The 19,697-nt window shown below is 39.2% G+C and overlaps 1 protein-coding gene across 1 annotated transcript in view; it reads right to left on the minus strand.

Annotated features, from left to right (window-relative positions):
- Nucleotides 1-19,697, minus strand: part of JAG2 (jagged canonical Notch ligand 2) — a 94,888-nt gene that overhangs the window by 26,499 nt on the left and 48,692 nt on the right. Inside the window, 4 exon segments of the mRNA XM_054026786.1 lie at nucleotides 322-435; nucleotides 1,837-1,950; nucleotides 4,357-4,476; nucleotides 4,907-5,037. Coding sequence (XP_053882761.1) covers nucleotides 322-435; nucleotides 1,837-1,950; nucleotides 4,357-4,476; nucleotides 4,907-5,037 — 479 coding nt within the window.

Consider the following 19,697-nt stretch of genomic DNA (forward strand, 5'->3'; position numbering starts at 1 on the left):
TTAAGAAGGAGCTACCATCACCACTATTGTATTTTGAATCAGAAAAGTTAACAGGCATCCTCGAATATCTGTTACAATTGTATGTAGGTCTGGGCTTAGATGCTTATAGGAACTAGTGTTTGCTTTTCATGTCCAGTTTTGCTACCAAAACTATTAAGCAGGAACCAAGACATCAAGAGTAAATGACCCATATCTTACAAGTTCACCGAAATATCTATCCTGACATAATAGAGCTGAATACAAAAAACCCTTTAAAAAAACCCAATGAGTAAATGCAAAGTGTGGAATGGTCTTCAAGAGCCATAAAAAGCAATTACTTACCAAGCTGGCAGGTTGCTCCAATCCACTGTTGTGGACATATACATTCAAAGCCATTAACACGATCAACACAGGTCCCTCCACGAGCACAAGGGTTAGACTCACATTCGTCAATATCTGGAAAATGAAAAGGTAGCCGATATAAAACAGTTTTGAAATGTATGAATTGAGTTTTTTTCAAAAGTGAGCAGGGGATTTAGTCACACATCTTAAGTGAACAGTGTGGATAAATCCTCTGCACTGCCTAGAAAATCTCAACCTTTGTTCTTATTTAACCTCAAATGTGAAAAAAGTTTCAGGACTTTCTATTTGTGATCTAGGACACCTCAATATTGTGACATACGGCGATCTTTTTTGGTTTTGGTAGTATACTGTTCTGTATTTTCCCACTATATCCCAATAAAGCTAAAATCTCTTTGGGGACTGAAGCCTGCCATTTAAACACAGTTCTCCCACTGTACAGTGCTGTGTACACCATTGTTTATAAATTTATGATTCCAAAAGTTTTAGGACGATCTCTGCCCTCCTAAAGTAAAAAGACTCACGGAATCTACTAGCACAGATTAAAAGGTTTAGGTACTCCTTCACAGGTTACCTTCAGTTAAAGCAAACCGAACAAAACATTCCCTAAGGCAGATGAACTAGTACACTCTACCCACTATGAATTGGTTAATTCCACGTATTCCAACTAAAAAGGCTTTCAGATCTCTAATATGAAGTCAGCAACAAGACAGATTCTGCTCTTAAGTTAATTTAAGTGGTGCTCCTGTGTGGTTATGGAGTTAAAACATCACTAATTAGCAACCCATATAGAATGGAGTACAAACTATTTACATATAAATTATAAGTTAAGCAGTTTGAAGAGAAACACTTCATAACGTTTATTCCAATGCGGGAAGATTGATTTATTTAGGTGCAAGGAAACTTGGGGCATAACATACATACACCATTACAGAAAGTGGGTAGTTAGACTTAGGGCTTGTCCACACACACACACACACACACACACACACCACTGCAGCAGTGCCGCTGTACCACTTTTGTGAAGATGCTACTATGCTGCTGGAAGCTTCTCCTGTCGGCATGGTTAGGCCACCTCTGCAAGAGGTCCTAGCTATGTTGATGGGAGAAGCTCTCCTGTTGAATAGCACTGTCTACCGTGGGGGGTTAGAACGGTATAACTATGTCGATCAGCCGTGCAGATCTTTCACACCCATGAAGTTTGTATGCAAGTCTGATGTACGTTTGTAATGCAAACATGTCCTTAGTTAGACTTTTGTTAACTTTTAGTCCTATACTGCAAAAATAGCTGCTTCTTTCAATGCCTTCCTGTTTTTCTAAGTAACTCAAGAACAATGCCATAGAAATACATGATAAAACAGTTTGGAATTCACAACTACTGAACAAAAATCAACTGGTACAGCATGTTACCCACTTTACCACGTGGCAGGCTTATTCAGCAAAGTGTACAACAATCCTTCAAGCCCAATATGCTAAAATCAGCTGAATTGTACCTACCAACAGCACATGTTGGTCCGCTCCACCCTGATGGACAATGGCATTTGAAGCCCGATGAAATTTCATGGCAGCTTCCACCATTAGCACAAGGGTTTGATACACATGCATGCTCAGCTAAAAGAGAAAAGAAAGTCTTCCTAAGTAGAATGATTACACAGGAACACCTCAACCAGGGTCTAAGATTATTTTTATTGCACACCTTCTAGTCAAAACTAACTCACTAGCCAGCGGAAACATAAAAAGGAAGGATGCCTGCACAGATGGGAAGCTCAGGCTCTTCCATCCTTACCTGCTGTGATGGGAAGGGTGCTAGATTCCTATCAGGGGGACTGAACCTGGACCCTGCTCAGGGGCACCATCTTTCAAATCAGCCTCTCACCTCCTATAACTGCTAGGAAGCAAAAGGAAGACCAACTAATGTCTCAGAACCACCCGACACTTAGAGATATCTCCACTAATCTATTTCTCCCTGCCACTCTCTCCACAGCCTCTGCTTTTTGACCTTTCACTTCTGAACTGCTCCAGTGCCTTTCTCTACTGATAAACAGCAACAGTTCAAGTGAGAAAGGTCTCATTTACAGAGTAATTTCACTCTGCTGTTGTTCTTTGGGAATTATTTTGGGGAGTCCGATGGCTGATAATATACAGGAGGTCAGACTAAAATGATCACAGTGCTCTCTTCTGGCCTTGGAACCTATAAAGTACAGCTGCCTGCAAACTCAGGACAGCAATGCACTGGATTATTTTTGGAAGGTTTATCACAACCAGAGAAATAGTTGTTTTAAAATCAAGTTAAACTCTGGATCATTTAGGTCAGGGGTCAGCAAGTGGGGTGCCGAGTCTTCATTTATTCACTTTAAGATTTCGTGTGCCGGTAATACATTTAAACGTTTTTAGAAGGTCTCTTTCTAGAAGTCAAATAATATATAACTATACTACTGTTGTATGTAAAGTTTATTTACTTTTTTTTTTTTAAAAATGTTTTTAAAATGTTTAAGAAGCTTCATTTAAAATTAAATTAAAATGCAAAGCCCCCTGGACCGCTGGCCAGGGCTCGGGCAGTGTGAGTGCCACTGAAAGTCAGCTCGCATGCCGCCTTCTAATTGAGAGTAGATGCTGGAGTAGCAATTGGAAGCTCCAGTGGTGAGCACTGGAGTTTAGCAGCGGAACAACAGCTGAAGTGAGATTTTTGAAGGGGTTTAGGATGTTTGGCAACAAAAAGAAGAGGTCTACAGAGTGGTCTGAAGAATTCAGTGAGCAGAGTGATAGCCCATCAATTAAAATGGGCAGGGATGAGAGTACAGGGGTCAATGGTAAGAACAAGAAATGAGATGTATACAGAAGATTCAAGGATAAACTGACCATAGTACAGTACAGTCTTGAACATGAACAGCCAAAAAGCCAGGGAAGATAGAATAAAGGAAAATATAGCGTATCTATGAAACTGTGGGAGAGGAAGTAATTTTCAGAGTGGAATCTGATAGGCTCAGAGCTGCGAGACTGACATCAGGGAGGCTAGAGGGGAAGAGATTGCAATAGAATTACGCTTGAAAAACTCTATGCTCCCATGAACATAGTTTTGTAACTAACATTTTAGTATCAACTGTTCTTGAGAATACTCATTAGCAGCCTTGAGCAGAGTTTTCAAACGTAGTTTAACCCTGCGGAATGGGATCCAAACTGCGATATACCTTTGTGGGAAATGCTGTTTCTTTTCTTCAAAGTGAGGGTCAGGAGAATAAGTGGCTAATTTTTGACTTTCTAAAAGTAATATTTTAAACAAAAATATTTAAGTGCCTTCCTCCCTTTTCTTTGATCACAGTTAGAATACCTGCCCAGGTAGACGTCTACTTTACTACAGGGGTCAGAGCTAGAAGTGACTTTCACAAACGCCTGTAGCATCCTTAAGATGATCCAGGTGTGTATGCGCACGTGTGCACAGGAGGAAGAGAGGGAGAGAGTACAGCAGAAAAAGGTGCACCTGCACCCCTTCCCAAAATAGCATGGTACAGTTTAATATTGGGGGGAGGAAGGGGAGGCAGCATAAGAACAAAACCAAAAAAACCCAAACAAACAAAAAGGTAAGAAAGGAGACACACTGGGCCTCTTCACTGCAGCCAGCAGAAGACTTTCCATTGTCCTCAGTAGTTTTTGGATTAGACCTTTAAGAAGGAAGACAGCAGGTTGTTGCTACCTAGCGTCATCTGTACCCCTCCCTCCAAGGATCTGAATTTGCAGGTGTGTGGAGAAATCCTCTTCCTGCTTCCCAGAAAGGAAAAAAAAAAAATGGGATTTTGGAAGGGATCTTTTGATGACTCCCTTTGAAAGGGAAGGTAGCTTTAAATGTACGAAATAATTCCTTCCTCTCTCCATATGTGGCTTAGATGGGAGAGATGTATCACTGCAGGGAAACCAGCAGGCTGCTTAGACCACCACCAAGAGCACACAGCTTCCATTCCTCTCTACAACTGCTTAACATAGCTTCAAATTCAAGTAGATGCATGCAATGGTCATCAGTACCAATTTCACAATTCTTTCCAGAGTAACCATCTGGGCAAGCACAGTGATATTCATCTGGTTCGGTGTTCATACAGGTTCCGCCATTCAAGCATGGATGGTGATTTCCACAGTAGTTTAAATCTGGACACAGAAGAAAAGAAAATGCCAGTTGACAGGTGTAACATAAATCCAAAGTTACTGTTTTAGTTCACAGTCAAGAGACTACAGGCAGACATACAACGCCTTCCTGGCTTGAATAACATTATGTCCTCCTCCCCCTTAATCCATTTTGACTTCAAGTCATCAATCACTAGCAAGCCTGTCATCCCATTGCTCTCCGTGGAATAAGAAAGGATGGACAAGGGACAACTGTATCAGTAAGAGGGTAAAATGTATCATTCTGAGCCCCTGGCTTTAAAATGTTTTATTCTTATGATGGTTGAACAGTCATCCGCCACAAAAAAAGATTAGTGACAGATGTGTTCAGATAACTGCACATTGCAAACAATTAATAAGTTACCAGTTAATCAAGCAATTTTATTATTTTTTCCCGTAAATTAACATTAAGTACCTTTGTTACACAGCAGACCACCCCAGTTGGTTTCACAATTACACTGCCATGGTTCTTTACAGCTCCCATGAGCACAGCCTGGGTAGCGGACACACTCATCACAGAACTGTCCTTGCCAACCATAATGACACCTAAGAAGTAAGTGCACATGTTTAACGTGCTTAATTATCTGCAGTACAGGTATTCAAAGCGTTACATGTTGAACAATCCACTTGTTTTAAATAATGAATGATAAATGTAACAGAATATTGAAGTGTTATTCTCTTTTAGAACTTGTTCTGCAATTTGCCTAGTTGAAGAGTGGTATGCCTCTTTACCATAATTCACTAGGAACAAGAAAGCAAACTCCCAAAATATCACAGTAACTTATTCTAAACAGTACGCACACATACATACCTGTTCTTTCACAAGAGATCCAGCCCCTACACAGTTAGAAATTATCATGCCTTACGGTAGTGTAAAGATGGGCTGCATAACTTAATTATTAGAAATGAAGACTGCAAATTCTTTTAGTGGACAAAGAGGCATACATTGTATTTTTGTTTTGTGAAGATGGCTGGTGAGAGATTAGCTAATTTGTTCTAGAGTACGACACTTATTTCAAGACCTGGGGGTGATCAAAGATGCAGCTGTCTTGTCAATTTTCTCTGAGTTATTTTAAGAACTCTTTCTGCAGATTTAGTTTGTTATGTTCCCACTGTTCTTTAGCAGCTTATTCTAGTGTCCTCCTTACTTGGAGCAGACAAAATAAAGTAATGAACACTTGAGAAATACACAAAAATTAAAAGCAATTAACACTTGGTAACAAAACTTTAAACTAGGTTTCTTCAAAAACCTTTCCCTTCAGATTGGATTGTTTGTAACAATGAGACATACTACAAGGCCAAAAGAAGAACAGGAGTACTTGTGGCACCTTAGAGACTAACAAATTTATTAGAGCATAAGCTTTCGTGGACTACAGCCCACTTCTTCGGATGCATATGTGGGCTGTAGTCCACGAAAGCTTATGCTCTAATAAATTTGTTAGTCTCTAAGGTGCCACAAGTACTCCTGTTCTTCTTTTTGCGGATACAGACTAACACGGCTGCTACTCTGAAAACTACAAGGCCAGAATTCTGTTAACAAAAATACCTGTGTGCTCTATAGGGAAGTTTTGTCTTACTCTTTAAAAAAAACAAACTTAAGTCTCCAAACAGAAGTTATGGCTTTAAGTCAGAAGGAAACTCTCTGAATTAGCATTAAAGAGACTGCCCCAAGAGAGCAGGTGTACTTATCTTAAATTACCACCAACAAAAACAGCAAGAATTCCTTCCTTACCTCAGATACTCTCTTAAAAAGGACCATCTAAATCTTCCAATACAATCCTATCTGACAGTTAATTTAAACTGGTTGTCTGTTGAACTGGCTGTTAAATATGCTTCACTATATCCAGAAAGTCTCATTAGAAAGATCTCTGTTAGACTACATTGTATGGATATAATCCCCATATGCTCTGTGAGGGAGGAGTGCCAGCCAACGAAGCTACATTTTTCATATCAATGTCAGTGTCTCAGTATCAGTACCCCTTTGGAATGCAGTAAAAGAATGGCACTAACATTTGTAGCCATCTTGTGAGTGGAAGAGGAAACTCAAACAGGGAATCCCCATTCACTAGGGACTAATATATTAGACTGTTTAATAAGGGGTTGTGGTTTCTGAGACCATATGTTGGCAGCATGATAATGCTGTCCTCTGTGTTAATACCAACACAAACTACTCCTTGCTTAAAGCTCTGAATTTCTGCTCTTCTGTATTTAGTTACAAAGGTAGCTTTTTTCGTGAACGATACTGTGCAAGTGACAGTGCTAGAGATTGCTCTGATACTTCCTACTTACATTGTAATCCCCACAATTTGTAATAGTAAACAGTTATCTACTTATTTCAGGAGACAAAGTTTATTCAGATAATGAAAAGATTCAGATAAATGGGGGTTGCCAGGAATCTGTAGAATATACAAGCTCTATAGCAGTTCTCTCCTCCTGTGTTAAAATGTTGTATAGTGAAATAAGAAATATAATTAGAAAGCTAGTTCATACTAAAAATTCATCTTCTTTCCTCTAGGCAGTACCAATTACATAGCCACAGAGTACAGCTGTTTCCAATGCTAGGATACCTACTTATAGTAAAGCATGCATGATTTCTTTAATGTTTTAAATTTTGAGAATACAATTCTGATATTTAAGTGCATTCTCAACACACTTCAGCTTCTGTAACTTGGTTCATTATTGCCAACACAAAATCTGTTTTAATCCAAAGAATAAATACCTACTGACAAATGTGGCATGTCAATGCGACTAGGACAGGAAAAAGAACAGGAGTACTTGTGGCACCTTAGAGACTAACAAATTTATTAGAGCATAAGCTTTCGTGGACTACAGCCCACTTCTTCGGATGCAACATGGCTGCTACTCTGATACCTGTCCTTAGGACAGGAAAGTGTGTTTCAGTAATTCCTATTTAAATGGGCTACGAGAAATTGGGATAGTGCTCTAGGAGCATGGAGAGGGCAATGTAAATTATCTTCTGAAAAATGGAATTAAAAAAAGTGGTTTTAGCCCCTGCTAGAACACATAAAAATGCTTATTTGGTAGGAAAGGGTTACTACTTGTTCATGACATTAACTGTAAACTTTGTTTCCGGTGTAAGTTGAGTTACCATAATAGCCCTAGGGAAATCATTTCTACAAGCTACCAGCAGTCCAACCAAAGGAACACTATGTTTACGAGTCAAAAGGTTACTATGTGGTAAACTGATCAGTCTTCAGTTTACAAGGAAGAATAAATTAGGATTTCCTCTCAAACAGGAAGTCTGGTCGCATCCTACATTAGCAGGTGCTAGAACAGCTTTAATTCCACTTCCTTCTTGAAAGATAACTTTTACATGGATCTCTGCTCACTCCTAGAGCAAAATGTGATAAAAAGAAAAACTTGTTCAACAGCTTGTGTATTGAAACTTGTGAGAAAATCATGTCAAAGCATTAAGGATAAGAACGTCAGTTCACCGTGATAAAAAAAACCCAAAGATTTAGAGGAGAGTGGAGTTATATTTAGAAAAAACAGAATTAATCTATTTCACCCCAGTAAACAAAGCCTAAAGAGAAGCAGTTTATGCAGCCAACAGTGGACTAGATTAAATTTCTGCCATTATGAATGGAAAAGCATACTTGAAGTTTCCATAATCCTAGGATTAATTTTGAACCCGATTATGAATATTGTAAACCATTTTTCCTATTTAAAGTGGAATTCACCCTGTACAACAACCTAGACTCAGAAAATCCAAGATTCTTGATTGGGGTTAATTTCTTGTCCCTTTCTCCCTTCCCTTTTCTGCCAATTTTACTAGCACTAACTTTATGATCATGGCTATGCAAAAGCAAATCAGATAGCTTAATCTAAATTTCTGGGTTACTAACAGTACAAAGGAAGTTACCATAAATAGATTGTTCTAGTTTAGTGATTTCCTGAAGGAAGGTTGCAGCATACGCATCAAGTCTCAGATCAGACAGGTCCGCTACGTCAGGTTTAAGATCAACAAAGGGAGAGCAACAGGCACGTATCGGAATGATCTTCAGTAATTTTAATTAAAAAGCCCATAAAAATAATGAACAGTTCTACAAACCTAGCTTAGCTGCTTTCAAAAGCAAATGAAAAGGGCTGCATTTTCTTTAGACTACAGAGGGATTGGTAACAATGGAAACCTACAGTTTAGATTAAGGCTGAAGTAGGCTACTTTAAAGAACAAAATATTAGCAAAACATGTAGGGACATCAAATTTCACAAACTAAATAAAAGCAACCAAAGGAAACAATTGTGCTGTAGATTACCACACACTCAGTTATTTTAAGATATATCAGCAAGAATTGTATCATCAATATATTTAAGTTTGTATAAAATATTTGTTCAGATTAGAATAATAGACTATCAGGGTTGGAAGGGACCTCAGGAGGTTATCTAGTCCAACCCCTAACCACCACATTACTAGTAAGCGTGGCATGAAATAGGTAAATGAGGATGTTACAGCCAATACATTTGTAGAAATGCCAAGTCTGAGTGCATTAAGGCTCTCTGAAACAGCTGACACAAGGTCAAGATATCCCACAAGAGTCAATCAATAAAATAAAATAAAAATAAATAATAAAAAGATAGCATCTGGTACACACTGCAGCCCCAAATTGTATTCAGAAACAACAGCAAAAAGCATTGAAAGGCAGTAACAGGTGACAATGTGGCTGAGATAGGTTTCTTTAATTGGAGTTTTAATATTCTACTACAAAGATTAGTTTTAAAAGTGTGAAGACTATACAAAGTTAAGACCCAATTTTTTCAAACCTTCATTTGTGGAAGAGCAGTATTTACCAAAACAAGACATTTAGTAACCACATGCAGTTGAAGGGTCTGATCTGGCAAAGTGCCAAGATGTGCTCAGTCTATTGACCTTAGTAGGGGTTAAGGGTTCTTGGCACCTCTCTGATGGTGCTTGCATCTTGTATTATTGGGCTCCTAGTTTTCAAAACCAGATTCTAGGTTAAGCACATTGAATTATAAAGCTGCCAATGCATGATCCTGTTCACTTGGCTGTTTCATGTAAGTGTTTGCAAAGTAGACTCACTGAAGTCACTTGGATCTTATCCCCCTCTTATCCACCTACCAATCAGGTTATTCCTACCGGTGTTTAAAATAGGCCAATGACTTTGAGGCTATAGAACAGCCTATTGTACACTGGAATTAGTTAAAAATTATCAGTTTCTCACCTAGCAGGAAGTCAGGATTTAGCTGCACAGATCTTTCCCAATAAGAGAAGTAGCTGAGCTTAAGTTTCACTTGACAAAACTCGTAACATACGGTACCGTTGAACAAAACTAACATTTGACCAGAGAGAAAAAAGTGTGAGAGGTTTTATATATCACACACACACACACACACACACACTTTATTTATTGATTGGACCAACTTCTGTTGGCAAGAGACACAAGCTTTCAAGTTACACAGAACTCTTCTTCAGGTCTGGGTGGCCAGAGCAGTGAAACTGACTTACAAAGAGGGACATCTTAATTTTGAGAGCTCCTCCCTTGCAGAAGCCAGGGGAGTGTTTCAGATGTCAGACTGTCACATGAGTCAGACTCCATGCATAGGATCCAGGGATAGCACCTTGACAGGAATCTCAACAACTGAAAGCAGCTGGGCTTGGAATTGCATATGGACCTCCCTTGGGGAGTCCAATTAATTTTTTGCATCTACTTTTGGCTAGTAGGCTTCATGTTCTGGCTAAATATGTCAAGTACTGGTGGTAACAAATCTCTATTATCAATGTTCAAAACAAAGATGAGGAAAAAAGGTATTTGCACTCAGAGCTAAGGCCCACCTTAAAGGCTAATTGTCTCTAAAAGAAATTAACCACAAGTGGGCTGAATCTAGTGATCTTGAGTCCCACCACTTTGCTTTATTAGTCTCTCTTTAGGAAAAAGAGTAACATGGAATTGAATGGCTTTAATAACAACCACCACCACACACACACTTTTTTGGGGGCACAGATTTATGCCAATTTGCAGTCCACACTTCTATAGACTGATAAAACGCCTCAATACAATATGTTGGATTCCTTTCCTTATATCTGCATTAACAGGTACTTCTCCACTACAGTTATACTTCAATATCCCACTACCATGTATCCTGGCTGGCTGGGGAACATTAGGCTCCTACCACTCTTTTGGTTAAAGCAGTTCAAGGAAGCGGAAGGAACTTATGACGCTTCTAAAGGCTGAGCTGAAACACTTCAGCCAAAAATAAAAATCCTACATCCTGCAAGGCAGAAGCAAACATCACAACTGTGTCCTGTTACTCACATGTGTATTTTTTCCCCTACAGAACCTTCCTGACAAATAATAGAACTCCTCCCGCACTTACACTTCAATTAGAAATTTTAGCCAAAACATTCATGGCAGGAAAACAAAGCCAATTCAGTGATGCTAATGACAGAAGCAAAATGCATCATTCAGTGGGTGGGAAAAAAATCCACTAAATTTTCTGATGACGTACACAGGATGGTGTTGCACAAGCCAAAACAATAGTCATGTATAGTTATTTACTTAAAATAGATATAAAGAGTCTGCTTAATTTAAGAGTTAAATTGTTATATATTAGGAGACAATGTGATCTAGTTACTAGAAGCGGACACTGAATTGGGGATCCACATTTTAAGACCTGTTATTGTACTAGCTCAATGAGGAGTGCTCAGTGATGTCTGCTCAGGTCTGTTAGAGGCTTTTCCCCTCCAGATCTGGGGGGCACTCATTGACTGATCCAAGGGGGGAGGGGAGCTTAAATTGGGCCTCCCTCGCCTTCTGAGTTCTTTTCCAGAAAGAATGCCAAACTGAACACTTCTTGAGAATTTATTATTAATTATTATTTTATAGAATAGGTCCTCTACCCCAAAACAGAAAAGGCACCTTGAGCGCCAGGCATGCAGCAGGGTAACCACATTAAAAAGAGGAAAGTTTTGAAGCCTGGGAGACTTTGCTTCAGTCAGAGGTTCTAAACCCCGGTGTGAGGGAAGGCCCTAACACTTTTTTTTTATTATTATTACTGTTGTATTTGTATTAGCCAACAGCCTTTAAACAACTAATCCTAAAACTACACTAACTACAACTGTACTATTTACACTAGTACTAATTATACCGACACATATACACACAAAGAGAGGACCTAAATTACATAGTGTGCAAAAAGCACTGGACACTGCCAAGGGTTCCCTCTTATAATCACAGGCAGTAAGAAGGAAATGAAGAATGATTGGGCCCATCTGCTCTTTATCCCTCGGATAGGGGAAGCAAGTGTAGCTGGGGCACTGACACCACCCCAATAAACAATGCTGGCCAAAATCTCATTCTAGTCCATTTGACTCAGTCTAAACATCCTCTATAGGACACGTTTTTCTTTATCCTTTAGAAATTATTTTTTTTTTTTAAACAGATGCATGATATACACCTACCATAGTTCTATGCTGATAAAGTTTCACTTTAACAACATATTGAATACTGAGATTTGGCCCCTTTAAATTGTTTTTGAAGCAAGGTTCTCTGTAAAAGCTTAAAACAAACAAAAGGAAAGTACACAAACTTTATACACAGCACTACCATTCTGGCAAGATGGGAACAATGTAGCTCGGATACTAGAGATACCTGGAACTTCTCCAAACACGTGCCAAAGTGGATCATGAGGAAATGAGAGATTAAATTATTAAGTGTACTGACAACTCGTTGAAAATGGTACCAAAAGACTCAGATAACCTATCTCGAAGAACTAGCCTTTAGGTTCCCCCATATCTCTGGCCATCCAGGATCACTGTGGTGTGCAGAGCCCAGTTACTCTGAAAAAGGTTACCTCAACAACTAACTAACTGTTACATCAAAGTTAACCCGTTGCTGTGTAGCACAAACAATACAATCTAGTATTGAAGATCTGCTGTTGTCCAAACTGTAAAAAAACACCACACACCCACACAGACCAGAAAACAAATTGCCCCCCACCACCTGAACTTTTAAGCAATGGTCTGTGATGTGAATCAGTTCAAGGTACTGTGAAGTCACTGATCAACAAGACCACTTAATCTGCAATTTAAGAAAAACCCAGTTTTTAAAACAGATTAGTGGTCCCAAATCTAGCTATTTTATCCGTTTTTAGCAGCGGATTCCGGTCTATACAAGAAGCAATTGGTTTGATATCAATGTCATTTTGCCTGTCATCTGAGCAAGCTTTTCACTGTTGTTTCTTCTGAACTGACTCTGCAGTAAAATCACCCCCACATGAGGAAAAACATTTCTGAAGCACAGCACATTCCTTACCAAGTAGAATTCCTGCATATATGTTATGCCCTATAAAATATTTTAAAATTGCTCAACTCCATTTTGACACTTATTCTAGAATGAGGTGCCAGCATAATAACCACTTTCTCAAGAGAAGAAGAAAATAAAAATCTGAAAAATCCTCTTCCTCACCCCCCAACCACAAGACACATCAGACCATTAGTTCTCAAGATAACTTTTTACAGGGGCTTGCTATCGGGATTCCCAAAACAAGTTAAAATGAAGACCTGTATTTTTGTTTTCCTCCCTACCTTGCTAACCAGACAGAAAGATACATTGATAAATAGCGTAAGCAACACCAACAAAAGGACTTAGGAAAAAAAAATCAGAGGCAAGAAAGCTTTCCAGCAGATAAGGATGACAGTCCTGCTGCTGCCAAAGGCATAACTGAGAATTTAGTTATTTACCAGCTGAATGGCTACATCAGACCGCTACAGTTCTAATGTCTGCCTCTACAGAAGCACTTAGTCCAAGGAATCACTTTGAATTACTTGATATCAAGAGTAAAAAAAGCAAAAAAACGACTTCAGTAAAAAGCTGTAATTAGAATCCTCACACTAAATCAGAGATGAAAAACAGAGTTTGCAATTTTTCTGTATATAAAAACAATTGTGAAGTTTGAGAATAAGGCAAATCAGTTTATGAGCCAGACTACTGGCACCAGCAGACTTCCACGCCTCTCACACCCATTCGCCTTCCTCCCATTTTTCATTTCCCTTTAGAATTAGAAAGCAGTCATTGTTTTTACCTGTTAAATGAGGGTGGCAATAGTCCAAAAATCCGAAGAAGGAATTTAGATTATAATTCAATAGCTCCAAACACAATTATCCCAAGTACATCTAAACAAATAGTCTTCCTTGCAAGGCTGTAAACAACAAAAGGTCACGCCTGCAAGCCTTGTTTAAAATTCACTCCACTTTTTTATAGAAATTTTCTACCATCTAGTCAAAGTGTTCTTTTCTAACATACACCGATTTCTGCCATAGCATGCAAGAATGAGGTACACTAAGTACCAACTGTGAGGTTGGCTTGTCCAATCAGTAACAAATCATTTATAGAAACATATTTCAAGACTTGTTGCATTAATGGGAGATTTAGTGTCATTGTATTAACTTCTATAGATCAGTCCAATATCTCTGATGGACATGCAGATCAAGGGCAACTTTTTTTTTTTTTTTTTAAAAACAGGGTATAAAAACTGTAGTATCGACCTACTACTAATCTTTGATACCTTCGCTGATTTTAACAGTCTCTCTATTTGCTAACCAATTTCATGGATTGGTGCCATCAGTTGTAGGTCTGAGGCAAGTCTCCAAAGAGGGCCAGATCTACACCCTCACCCCCCTCCATCATATACATAAAATAAGCTTTCCAATGGTATGTTCAGAAGAAGAGCTGTCAAGTGGTGCTGTAAAACTGTAGGCGAGGTGAAACAATGGTATCCAAAATGAGAAAAGGTCGGTTTTTGAAGTTCTAGAAATACTGCAACATGATTATGACTACAGTTTTGCTATTTAAGTTAATTCCAAACCCCTTAAGGTGCCAAAACTATGATGTATTACAAGTTTAACATACAGAAAAAAGGCAAATATCTACATTTTACAATATACTAACATGAAATGTTTCACATGGCATATTCTTAATTAGCAAAGTATTTTGCAAGGAAAACATTTTTTATACAGACGCTCCCCGGGTTACGCAAGAGCCGACTTACACAAATTCGCACTTACGGAAAAAGTTCCGTAAGCCAGAAATAGGATTTTCGAGTTGCAGAAATTTGTGTGTAACGTACCGGTATACGTTTCAGAGTTACGCAAAATTTGAGTTACGCAAGGCTTTCTGGAATGGAACGATTGCGTAAATCGGGGGGGCGTCTGTATTCCAATTGAAATTTGCTGACTAGATCAAGCTTACGCTGAAGATTGTGCACCAGTAGCAATAGATTGCATGCCCATAGTTTGTACTGCACAGTGGGAAGATAAATGTATGTGAATTCCTAATGTAATGCTTCTCCATTTGTAAGCTTTTGTACATACATTGTAACATGTAGTCTGCCTGGAAGAAGGTTTTAGTTTGTAGCTGGCTCTGCATTCAGTACTAGTCTTTGAAATATTCTAGGAACTAGCTTTTTAATTCAGTTATGCTTATGTACGGGTCAGCTACAGTGTTCGAGATGAACGTACACAGCTTTATATTATGAATATGCAAAACCTGTGAAAGAAATGGCCAAACAAGTAGCAGCAAACATACATCTACAAAAAAGTCCTTGACTCTGCACTGAAGAGGGGATGAAAAGAATGTTCTACCTCTTCCCAACCATGTCATCCACAATATGACAAACCCATTTGACACGAAGTCACAGCCAAAAAGGTGCTTATCAACATATCTAATGGACTGCATGTGACATCAGACATAGAAGAGTCTCTACTAAAATAGCAGATGTTGGTGAAGAACAAATGGAGAGATTTGAGAGAGAGGAACAGCTGATTCTGATGGGACATGTAGCTTCTTCAGACAGTTAAGAAACCTGGCATCACAACATTTGCTGCCGTGGCCAAAACCACCAAATACAAGTCTGGCAAGACAGGGACAATCACAGTAGCTATCAGTCCAAAAATGGTCTTCCACAGAGCCCTGTCCTTAGCAAGATGCAGAGATTATGTTTCAATAGCAACTGTTCTAAGTCACCCAATAGGACCTGTGCCTATGTACCTCTTCCATGCTGATGAACCAACAAGAATACCAGACACTCAATTAGGGCATCAGCTGGAAGAATCCATGAGCTAGGAGTATGCAACAAAGAAACCATGGTGTACATCAGAGATGCCATGGCTATTATACAAATGATGGCCAGAGAAATTCCACACATTTGATTAACTGGCTGCTGAGTACTTGAGGCAGGTCCTGAAAGATTTTGACAAAGCTAATTCTGTAACTGAAGTCTTTGACAGATATGACAAAGTAACCGAAAACTGCGGAAAGACCACACCAGACAGGATCTAAAGATGCCACAAAAGATACCAGGTGATTGGTGGACGCCCTGTGCCTCCATGGAAAGAGTTCCTAAATATGGCATTCAACAAGCAGTCACTTGTAAAATTCCTTCATGAATATATGGTTTAAATGCACATGATAATGTAGGAGCACACCGAACACAAATACTCCTTGTAGCTGGAGGCTTTTCCAATTGTAAAGCAGCAAAGTCCATCATCAGCAGAGGTGCTGAAGAAGCCCAAGAAGGTACTCAACAGGAAGCGGTCATAAGGATGCTTCTGCATACTTTATGTGCAAGTATGGTCTCCTGATACCAAAGGAACCATGGTAATTAGGTCATGTGATACACATGTTTTGGTCCTTGCTGTTCACTACTTTCCAAAAATAGAACACATACATAACATGGATTGAAATAGGTGCCATTACCAGCACAATGGACATGCATCACTTCACATCTGTGCATGCAACTTGTGCAGCACTCTCTTGACTTCTGTAACATGCTTCCTGCTGTACAAGTATTAACAGGATGTGACTGTTTTGACAACATTACAGAATTTTTTTCCCCACCAATATCAAATAGGGATGACAAAGAGCCCACTGCTTCAGAGATCTTGCCAAACTGGGAGAGGGTGATGGATAAGCTGCAATTTGTGCAGCAAGGAAGTTGGTAGATGACTAGAGCAGGAAAGGAAAGGAGACCCACAGAAATCTGAATTGTTTGCGCCTCAATCTAGCCATCAACAAGGACAAGTCACTGGCCAAACACTCACCACGTGAGGACAGTTTTGAAGACTATATCAAGAGAGCATCTTGGCAAAGACTGGGATATCTTCACACATAGATAAATCATTGCAACATAGATGGAAAAGTGTGGGTGATGAACTACTTCATGTATTCTTCAAGGGCCCAATAGAATCTGAGTTTCTACAAGACCTTATTTGTGCCTGTACCAGTAGGGAATTGCTGCATGATCAACTGGGTCTGTAGTCAGAACAAGATTTCCTGCACAGAAATATGTGCGTGCCAAGCAATAAAGACTTGGTAACTCAGCAGAGATCATAACGATAAACAAAATGACAATAATGATGGTGACTAGAAATGTCACCAATGTTATTACATTTCCAGGATACCTGTTCAAGTTTATTATTAGATTTTGTTTTACTCTTTAGTTATTGTGATGCTCTGAGGTCAAAGAAATCCAATTTCGTGTCTTGAAATAATACAGAGTCATTAAACTAAGAAACAAATGAAAGGGACCACTGAAATACTTGCATGTGTTGACGGTGTCATTGTTTATCTCCATTTCTATGGAAACGGCACCACTTGATAGCTCCACATCATACTGCATCTTATAGTAGACATAAGCAGCTTTCAAATGAGGTGCATGTGGGTAGAGGGTACATTAAGACAACCAAATTGGTAGTGTTTGCCACTTTCTGTTGAGACCTTAGGTGTATTTTCACATCTGTCCAGAATCTGGCAGGGGGAATACAATCCAACTGTAGTATTTTTACACCTAAACTGTCTTCTGCTATCTTCTATTCCAGAAAAAGAGAGGCTGCTGTTTAAACTTCCTGAATATATAGGAGTGACTAACTAGACCGACCAGAATAATGGGAAGAGCCTATAGTCAGGGCCCTTAAAAGAAACTGGGATTCTACTTTTCTGAAATTTAACTCAACTGGGGTATCTTAGAAGAGCCATACAGATATCAAATATTAAGGAAACAGCTCTTCATGTTCTTTAGAAACCAAGGGGATATGTAACAGGATTCCCTCCTTTAGTTTTAAAGCTACCCCTTCAAAAAATCCCCCTTCAAAAGCATCTGGTCTCTCGGGAGCCTCAACCTAATCTTTAGGGTCCTAAGTGTTCTCCCCCTTTGAATCTTTCAAAGGTATTTTCTTTCACTCTCTTCTGCTAGAACACATTCCTGTTAGCCTTTATTTGTTTCAGCAAGAGGAGGGTACTGACACTACCTCTCCTACATGGTTATCTGTCTAGCTTTTCTCTCTCCTTGTAAAAAAAGGTATTAGCCTTAGGCAAAGCAAGGTATGTCTACACTAGTACTTTTTTTGGTAAAACTTTTGTTGGTGGGGGAGGGAGGAGATACACCGCTGACTAACATAAGTTTCACCGACAAAAGCGCCAGTGTGGACAATGCTCTGCCGACACAGCGACCGCCGCTTGTTGAGGGGGAGGTAGTTATGCCAATGGGAGAGCTCTCTCCCATCAGCATAGAGCAGCTACATGGGAGACCTAGCCTAGGTTTGTATTGTCTTTTCATCTCAACTGGTATTCCCTTAGATGCCTTCTCACATCCCACCACTACCTGGACATCAATAAGGCTCTGAAGATGCCCCACCCACCTGAACCAAAATTCAGGAAAGTACTTGCTCAGTTTTCTTCCTCAAGAGTTTTCACATTGGGGAACAGTCCCAATATAAGCTGATGGTCATTTTCCCAAGTCAAAGTCATAGTCTGAACTGGTGGCAGTGAAGTCATAAATGCATTTTATAACATTGTATGGAGCGTTGTTGTAGCGGTGTTGATCCCAGGATATTAGGGATACAAGATAGGTGAGGTAATATCTTTTATTGAACCAACTTCTGATGGAGACAGACACTTTCGAATTTATACAGAGCTCTTCTTCAGGTCTGGGAAAAGAACTCAGAGCATCACAGCTAAATACAAAGTGGAACAGATTCTTTAGCATAGGTAGTTAAAATATATTTCAAGGAACCCTTCAAGGTAAGCGGCCTGTTAACACCTCTCCAGTCATAAGGGAGAAAAAGAAAAGAAAAGAAAAAATTTGGGGGAGGGAGGGGAAGTTTAGTAGGTTATATAACTCCCCTCCCAAGCTTTTTTTTCTTTGTATTCCACAAAACAGGAACTAACCTCAGTCAGCCAAGACTTTCATGTTGAGAGCTGCAAGATATTTTCTTAACAAATAAAGAATGTGTCTAATTAACAAAGAACTCAGTGTTTTGATAAGCTGGCAAGTAGTACATAATTACAGGAGAATAGACTGATGCTTATGCTTTGGCCACAAACATTTTTGAGTACTTGTACAAGCGGCAAGTTTTGAAGAGTTGGGACAAGTAGATTTACAAAGCCAGCTGCAATAAGGTAGCACTGGTTCTCTTGACCGACCCTGTTAACAGATGTTAGAACTCCTGCATGGAAGTGATAACCAATTCATGTCCACTGTGGCAGGCACTACCTGTTCACCTTCCTTTTATTTTCAGAGTAGAGTTACGTGGTTCAACCCAGAGGGAAATAGAGTCTGAGACATACCTGCAAGAAACACTAAGAACAGGCCTGGCTGGGAGTAGAATGCATAGGCGGTGTTTTATTTAGTGTTATCTCAATTGAAAAATAGGACCTCAAGAAAAGGGTTGAGTTTGGCACTGATCCAGAATGTACCTTTTGTGCTGGAGTTGGGAAAATACCATCTACCCATACAACCCATTCTTTAAAACATAAATAAATAAAAACCAATTGAAGTGAAAGACTGTCTGTTTTTCCAGAAGACCTGGATGAGACCTATGGGAGACCTAGAAATATTCAAAGTTAGAGCAGGCTAATAAATTTTCTGCTATTGCAGGTGATCTTTAAATAGAACACAGTGCTGGTTCTTGTTTGAAGTGCCTCATCTAATCCCAACTGTGTTTTTGGCAAATCCCTTCAGTCACAAACACAGAAGCAGACAACCTCTGAAAGTAACAAGTTCTGTGAAACTAAAAGTCTGAAATAAATGCAACTTAATATTGCATAGACGGAATATAATCCATATCTATACCCATCCAGCCAATTTTTATTTTATGTACACTGCCTAATTGCTAAAATCACTCTTAAAAGCAAAGTCCTGGAAAGCCAGTGTTCTTCCTTCACACTAAA

Source organism: Malaclemys terrapin, chromosome 4 (assembly GCF_027887155.1).
Source record: "Malaclemys terrapin pileata isolate rMalTer1 chromosome 4, rMalTer1.hap1, whole genome shotgun sequence".
Lineage (NCBI taxonomy): Eukaryota > Metazoa > Chordata > Testudines > Emydidae > Malaclemys > Malaclemys terrapin.